At 38.1% G+C, this 8569-nt stretch overlaps 1 protein-coding gene across 1 annotated transcript; it reads right to left on the reverse strand.

Annotated features, from left to right (window-relative positions):
- Window positions 1–1390: 1390 nt before the first annotated feature.
- LOC107661453 (protein disulfide-isomerase A3-like) lies at window positions 1391–8569 on the reverse strand. The gene is made up of 13 exons (XM_016451043.1): window positions 8230–8569; window positions 6779–6857; window positions 6073–6190; window positions 5882–5989; window positions 5629–5758; window positions 5414–5530; window positions 5138–5263; window positions 2870–3052; window positions 2678–2786; window positions 2434–2562; window positions 2267–2346; window positions 2086–2143; window positions 1391–1873 (listed from the first exon to the last, which is right to left on the reverse strand). Exons 1-13 carry the CDS (start codon window positions 8364–8366, stop codon window positions 1763–1765), a joined length of 1485 nt encoding a protein of 494 aa, XP_016306529.1. The 5' UTR covers window positions 8367–8569; the 3' UTR covers window positions 1391–1762.

Consider the following 8569-nt stretch of genomic DNA (forward strand, 5'->3'; position numbering starts at 1 on the left):
TTGTTCTTAAACCTACGCATGCCACTTGAATCAATGATGGCATTTTAGTAAAATATCTACACACTTAATAGCCAGCTTAAAAAGCAAGGTGAAATGTTTTGCATAGAAGGGGTTATTAGTCGTGATGTTAGTATCTCAGTTGTGTTTGTGCTTAATGTTTGCTAGTAAATGAAAATTATGCTTCTGATATATAGGCCTTGCAGTCTTCGGGTAGGTTTAAAACTATGGGTTAACTACTGCTAAATAAACTAAACCAGTTGATGCCAAAACCAAATATGGTACCTCAGAGTTTTCTTGCCTGATTACGAGTTGCATAGACCTGCGACTGCCAATAATGTAACAGGTTTTTGCAGATTTTTGCTGTGATTCGCTGTCTAAAGTCAATTGCTAGTTGCCAAAAGTCAGAGCATGTCTGCAGATTTTAGCTTCATATTATGATTTCATCGAGTCGGAGGATATTTAGTATGTTTGATATTTTGATCTGATTTTAGAACACATTTTCATTTGTCATGCGTCTCCTAGTTTCTCTGCAAAATTGTTGATCAGGGGTGCGTTTCCCAAAAGCAGTTAGCATACTTTGGTCGTTAGTTCCATTGAATTACTCGATTGGTAACGACGGAACTTGCGACCATAGCTGCTTTTGGGAAACGCACCCCAGAACGACTTGAACATTTGGTAGTGTGTGATTCTGTTGTTTTGTGTTTATGATGCCCAGGTATTCTCTCTAACTCTCACATATATGATGCCATTTTAAAGTTGCGTATTCCAACTTGTAAGCTAGTGGCATTTGGCTTCTCTTAGAAGAATCAGTTTCTCATGTGCTTTTGTGAGTCGATGTGTAAACTGCTCCATCTAGTGCATTACTAGAGCACCATGTGGATCTGTTATCAGTTCCATTTTATTGAAGTACAATACCATGAAAACCTGCTTTAGAGAAATATGCCTGGCATTTTTTGACGGTTAAGATTTGACTTCCTGATAAATCGAAATGATAAAAGTGATTTACAAGAGAGCATCATTTGAAATATGATCACATGTAACAACAGCTCTACAACCTGAGGAACATCCTGGAAAAACTGCTGAAAACGTTCCCTCAGTCTTTAGATGCTCATCTTTAGCTTCTGCAGTTTTTTTTTTGTTATAATTCTGGAACAAATACATCAACAAGAGATCAGTCACTAATGTTCTTAAAGCAGTGAGACAGATAAGGATGAGGTCAATTTTTGGTTAAAACAAACCAATGGCTGAAGGTATTTTGTTCATAGTGGTACAAGATTCACAGTTCTCTTGAATGTAACTGCATATCTACAAGTTCAATGTGGCTGCCACATGCAATCATTGTAATAAACTTTATGTAAAAGAAAAAAAAAGGTTCAAACCCGCATGATTGTAGGTTTAGTGGGCCTTTAATTAACAATCCTTCCAAACGTTTAAAAAAAAAAAAGGTACAAAAAAGGAAAAATAATTCACCAAATCCCCCTTTTCCATGAGAAACAAACATGTAGAATTGGTCTCAAAAATGCATCTCTCCAAGGTACAGTGTAGGGAAAACAATCTCAATTTGACAGATCTGTACTTCTTTCACTTATCTAAAAATCACACATAGTCTGGCCATCACAACCTTCCACAGCGTTCCCAGAGCAGCAGGCCCAAGAGAGGGCCGACATTGTGATGTGGGTCAGAGCACTCGCTTCACTAAAGATTGGAATATAATTTACATCTGCTGCAAAAATTCTCTCCTTGCTTGTTGGGCTGTGATTGTTTATAACTCCGATTTCTTCTTCTTTGATTTCTTCTCGTCCTCTTGCACCACCACGGTGTTTGTGGCCTCTCTTTTCAGGTAGGAAATAAAGTCGCTGACTTCACGACCTCCCTGATGGTCAAACAAGACTGATTACATTCACGTTTCTTGGTAGAATGAACACTGAAGTTTAGATTTTTAAAGATTCAATAAAAGGACTAGGTGTTACAGTCCCTAGTGTTACACCGATACTGATTCCCTGGTGAGTTCTTGAAGAAAAATGGCTGCTATAAGTACATTTTTTTTATATTTTTTATAAAAAAAATAAAATCGGAAACACAAACCTCATATTTCTTTGGATTTTGTTTCTGACCAGCAGGGGAGAAATAGATTGTGGGGAATCTGAAAGCGAAAGGTTCAGATTGTGAGTAAACCAATTAGCAACAAATCAAACAATAACTTGTACGCCAGAGAAAAAGCACTAGCATAATTTTGGCGGGAAAAAGATGGATAGTCTCTACATACCCTCTAACTTCATATGAAGAAGGGACATCATTAGCAGTGGCATCCATCTTTGCGATGACAATGTTTGGATCGTCGGAAAGCTGCAAAATAAAGATAATATTTAAGAAATGACCATTCAGGTAAATATTTTATAGGGAACAATACAACATCAAGCTCTAAAAACGTACCTTCTCTCCGAGTTCTTTGTATTTAGGCTCCAGGCTCTTGCAGTGTCCACACCAGGGGGCGTAAAACTCAATGAGAACGTCTTTGCTCTCATCATTTACAATTGAGTCAAAGTTCTCAGCCACAACAACCTGGAATAATAAGGACAAAGTTCCAGGTTATGTGAACTAGAATTTAAAATACATATATTTATGAAAACATAAATGTATGAAAAAATATATGCAGAAACAAAATTGCCTGACGCACCTTCACGGGGCCATCGTTGTTCTCAGGAATAGGCTCTGATTTGAGATAACGCTTCAGGTTTCCATCAAAATAATCCTGCAGGAACTTTTCCAAGGCCTTTCCATCGCGACTGCAGACAAACAAGGATTGATTTGTTTTTTGCTGCTTAAAACAAGGTCCTTTGTTAAAGGGAGAAAAAAAACAACAACTTACGAGAACTCCTCCTTCATGACGTATTTGTCTCCCTTGGCAGTACGGATGCCGACAAGAGGCAGCTCTCCACTGCTGCCGTCCAGACCCAGCTCAGACACATCATGGTTAAAGCTGTTCTTATTGGCCACAGCGAAGCCGAGCTTCTTCCCCTGATCCAGGAAGCTCTTGGCCACCTTCATTACCCTGGAGAGAGACACACAAGGACAAGAAGAGTCTGATCTCAGATCACCATTTAAACACACTGCTTCATTGAAAAGTAATATTCTATAAATTCATTAATGTATAAAAATGTCTAAATTTTGTTTGAAAATAATGTTTGATAAGACTTTAAAAAAGACAAAAAATACTTCCATAAAGAGTGTCCATAAATGGAAAAATTCACATCCACCATAAAAAAAAATTCTTAGATTTTGACTCACACACTTGCATTCTTCTTACACATGCATACATTTCTACTCTCACACACACACACACATACATTCTCCTTTCACATACATGCATTTGTTCTCACACACATATATTTTCTTTTTACACACATGCATTTCTACGGTCACACGCTTACATTCTCCTTTCACATACATACATATCTACCTTTTTTTGGTATCCATTACTTCCTATTTAAGCAGGAAGTCACTCTCAGACCAGGAAATACATGTGCAAGTCTTGCTCAGCTCTTCCTCACAATTTTACAATGATGATATTCAAAGTCATCCCGTTTTCTTTTCAAGTACATATTTAAAGTTTTTAATTTTTAAATATCATTATGTAACCTACGTGTTCTACAGATCTGCGTACAAGTGTTATGATACTGATTTTGACCGTATTGACAGGGCTCGACGCTAAGGGAATTTTCTACTGGCCTGGTTTGGCCAGTGGTTTAAATTTTTTACTTGCCCTGGCAAAATGTTCACAGGCCCTGCCACAATCAATCAATCAATAAATAAGAATTATTGTTTTCATTGTTGACTGTAACATTGTATTGTAAGAAATTATAACCATTTTGCACAAATAGGTACAATAGTTCAAAGATAAAACTGAAATGAACCATGCTTTTTCAGGTCTTTCAGGTAGGTCTAACTCTATTCCAGTTAAGAGTGCACTGATCAGAATTTTTCATGACCGATTCCAATTGCCGATTTATTTTATTTTTTTGTATTTTTTTTTTTTTTTTACAATCAAATGAGACAATTCCCATACTCGTTGCCAATTTATTTAGTTTTTATTACTTTTATTTATTTTTACATTTATTAAATGTTTATTTTGCTCTGTTACTGTTCCTTGTGTGTGTAAATTTACACACTTGGCAATAAAGCTCTTTCTGATTCTGATGAAAATGCAAATTCAATCTCTGACAGCAGGTGGCGCTTATGGAACAATAGCAGCGTTTCCTGGGTTACTGCTGTACGCAGCGCTGCGCTTATTAATATTCCTTTAATATGTATTTAACGAAGGTAAGAGGAAAAAGAAAATGCCATCGAAACTTTTCTGAAGACAGTCAGTTCTCCTCAGAAATACATCCATATTAACCCCCACCCTAGTTCCATAATTATGGTTTTCTTTCAGTATTTCGAGCATCGCAAACAATGAATTTGTTCTGTCTGGTACAGTATTTATTACTGTCAGTTAAATGCCGGCGTTGCCAGATATCGAAGAACAAACAAAATCTAAAAATAAATAAACCGCAATGAGTCCAAATCTTGAGTCATGGAAATAATATAAAGATATCGCTGTCCCTAACTTGCAACCTCCCACTTTATTCACTTCCTAAATTAAGTGGAAAAAAAAATAGACGCTTATAATACGTGTATCTGGCAACACGACTGAGGCTGAGCCCGTGTCCTCAATCACAACTCGCTCAAGGGACGAGGCAATGTAACCTTTTCACGATGATAATATTTATTTATTTATTTTTTAAACCCACATAGCTTGCTGAAATACTTCTGCGACCGCCTCATCTTCCTCAGCCATGCTGATCAGGACCTGTCCCGGTGACCCTAATCGCGCCTGACCTGCCTTCCGTTTCCACTATACTCTCTCTCACACATACATACATACATTCTTCTCTTACATACACATATTTTCTTCAGTAGAGAGAGAGAATGTATGTGTATATATATATATATAGATTTTTTTTTGTATGAATATATAAATAAATAAAACCTTGCAACTTCCATATTTACATAGTACTTGAAATCTACTGAAAATAAATGCCACTTCTATATACATAAATTTAACGGTCCCTTAAACAAATTCACAAAATAGTTCTACCTGTTCCTCCAGTAGTTGGAACCCTTGGGGTTCTTCTCATAATCCACATCATAGTAGGCCACCAACAAGTCTTTGCCTTTCAGCTGGTCTTTGTTGTCATCATTCATGTGGGGACAGATGCCAAAACTGTCATATGGGGAAAAAAATACTTTAATATTACATATTCAACCACCAAATCACACATCAGATAAACTAATAGTAAACAGAATGCAGATATTAGCAACTGAGTACCCTATTTCACTCATTTTAACATAGTGATCATAAGCTAAAACATACATGTTATCCTGAATGAACTTCTTGATCTTTGCGCTTGTGAATTTGTCCTCAGTGAATTTCACACTGCCGTCTTCAAATTTGTTGCTGAGATGAGGTGGTCGAAACAAAATAATGCCCCTGCAACACGCATTAAAAAAAACTGAATATTAGAAACAGGATGAATTTCTCTGCAAAACTGAAACCAAAATCACTAGGAACAGAAAAATGCCACATACTCTCCATCAACATCATGCTTCTTCAATAAGTCCTCTACGTTAGTGTAGGCGAAACGGTAGGACTCTCTTAAAGCGCTGGCAGCCTTCAGGAACTCTCCCTGAGCAGCACTTCCTCCATCAGCGAAGAATCCTGGACACACGGATAACAATTACATATAAATATAGTCAAGAGCACTGATGCAAAAAAAAGTTATACAGTACAATCAGGTCTAATGTGAGACAGTAAACATTACTGTACAATACCATCACTTACCCACAACACTGGCATCATGGTCCCCAATGAACTTCTGAAATTCAGCCTCACTTTTGAGCTCCACCGATGATGGACCTGCCTGCTTCTTCAGGTGGCTAACAATTCCATCTGTTGGATTAAAGAAGATACAGAAGACATTAATATCTGATAAAGAAACTACATATGGCATCACACAAGATACAAGAACACACCTGCTGTCCTGGGACCGTCGTAGCTACCAGAATCCTCTCCGTCTCTGAAAATCTTCAGGGTTGGGTATCCGCTCACGCCATATTTGCCGCACACGTTGGAACTGGCGGTACAGTCCACCTAGATCGTATTAGAGAAGAACATTAAGAGCAATCCTCCACCAGACCCAAGTCAACCCTTGTGAAAAGAGAGTACACTACAGTATACTTTTAGCATACGCAAATAATAAAAGAATATGCTGTGCGAGTATAAGTGTGAAATAAATGCAATGTTTTTGGTGACTTTTGCATGATATTTGCAATTAAAGGGACAGTTCACTCAAAAAGTTACTCACCCTAAAGTATTTGGTTACCAAACAGTTGCTGGTAGCCTTTGACTTCAATAGAATTTCCCCCCATACGATGGAAGTCAATAGATACCAGCAGTTGTTTGGTAACAACTTTTGGGACAGTAGATGACAGAATTGTCATTTTGGGGGTGAAGTTATATTGTGGCATTACTAAAAAAAGAGCATTTTTAAAAAAAAGTGAACTTAAATTTAAGAAACGTTATCTTTCTTTAAATACACTTAAGTGTTTTTTTTATTTTATTAATATTATGTTATCTGTACACTACAAGTGCACATTAAGTGCACTCGGAAAAATATGAAAGTCTATAATGAGACTATGTAAAATGATTTCCAGGTACATTTGCAGGGTTTGATAATACCTTAGCAAGTGGGACGATGCCTTTTAGTCGAGTGGCAGCTGCCTCATACTCTGGAGCAAGATGTTTGCAATGGCCACACCTAAAAGTGAAGATGACACACGAGGTTTATTACTTTGCAAAGTTAGTCTACTATACACTCATGACAGATTGGTGGATTTCTGACTTTTATTCGAACTAGAATATCCTTATAGCAACAACAACAAAAAAGAAAATATGAGGCTCAGTAAATGCCAATATTTGTTTTTGTTTTAGGTAAATTACCCCTGAACTACCTATAAAATCTGAGGCAGGGTAAGTCATTTTGATAAATTAGTCTGAAGTTAGTCAGTAACGCTGAACTACGTAACCGTGCGTCATCCAATCACACACGGCCAGCGAAACTTCATCGACCAATCAAAACGTTACAACGGAGGGCCGCCGAACCTCCAAGTATAGGTCTCTGCAGGAAAGTAATGGGCGTTACCAGATCGGTGGGAGGGACCAAAACAGAGGGGCGTTTTCGATCATGTTACCTGACTGGCTGAAGTCATAGTGACGGGTAGGTTTAGGGGTGGGGTTAGGTAAGGGAGCTCATTTTCATTGCATCATTTAGAAACACCCATCAGTTTGAAAACATCCACAGTCAGAAACGCCCACTTTTGCTCTGCAGAGACTTCAGTCTCCGAACCTCAACATCCTTGTTACCGCCCTCATCTGCGATTTCTATCTGATAAACGTTCTATAGCCGCGACATAAGACAAACATTAAATCTGTTTCGACGCACTTTGAGGTTTAATTCTGTAAACCGGCAAATTGCTCTAAAAATCCAATTTCGCAGAGAACAAACAACTAATGTTGGCCTTCATGTGCAAGTTCTTAAAGAGACAGTGGACCTAAAAATAAGAATTCATCATCAGTTACTCACTCTCATGTGGACTCAAACCTGTACGACTTTCTTCCGCCTCACAGAACACATTATGAGGCGTTATGCAGAATGTGAGCGACTGACAGGCAACTAATCCACTACATAGCATTAGCAAATCAGAGGAAAAGCTACAAACAGGAAGTGACTGATATAATTAGTTTCCTCCACAACTATGGAGTTGCATGGATTCATTCTGATCCCAGCGAGCGTTTAAAAGTCTTTATCACTCCATATACATTCCCAGATTCCTTATTAGCATCTCACAGCCTTGCATACGGTACTTCTAACTTGACTAAAAAAGCAGCTAGTGCAGTTACTTTCGCTTTAGCAAACTAGCTTTGTAGTGTTACTCAAAGCCGCTATCATGCACGCAGTTCCCTAATACTACATTATATGATTGGTATCTGGAAAAAACATTAATAATTACATTTATAATTATTAACAATTATCTAGAGTAAGCGCTAATGCACCAAATGTTTTAATGTACAGATTTTCTAAATTGCATGACGAAAAGGTAGTTTAAAAGCCAGGACCGTCATACACTCACCAGGGTGCGAAGAACTCCACCAGAATAAGGTCATGATCTCCGATTTTGCTATCAAAATCATCATCTGTGTACTCCAGCACATCACTCGCACGCGCGGCCGCTGCAAAAGCAGCGATAAACAGCACACCCAGCATCATTTCAAACCCTTTTCAGTGCAAAAGTGAAGGGAATGATTAATATCCAGGTAGCCCTCAATGAATTGCTTATTTTTTAAGGTGTTGTTGTGAAAGGAAGGAGTGCCCAAAACAAAGGCCCGCCGGATCTGGCACCCTGCACTTAATGAAAGAGAACGCGCAGACGGACGCACGGATGTGCAAACCGGAGCTCTTCAAAGTAACCA

This window comes from Sinocyclocheilus anshuiensis, unplaced genomic scaffold (genome assembly GCF_001515605.1).
Source record: "Sinocyclocheilus anshuiensis isolate Anshui unplaced genomic scaffold, SAMN03320099.WGS_v1.1 scaffold491, whole genome shotgun sequence".
Lineage (NCBI taxonomy): Eukaryota > Metazoa > Chordata > Actinopteri > Cypriniformes > Cyprinidae > Sinocyclocheilus > Sinocyclocheilus anshuiensis.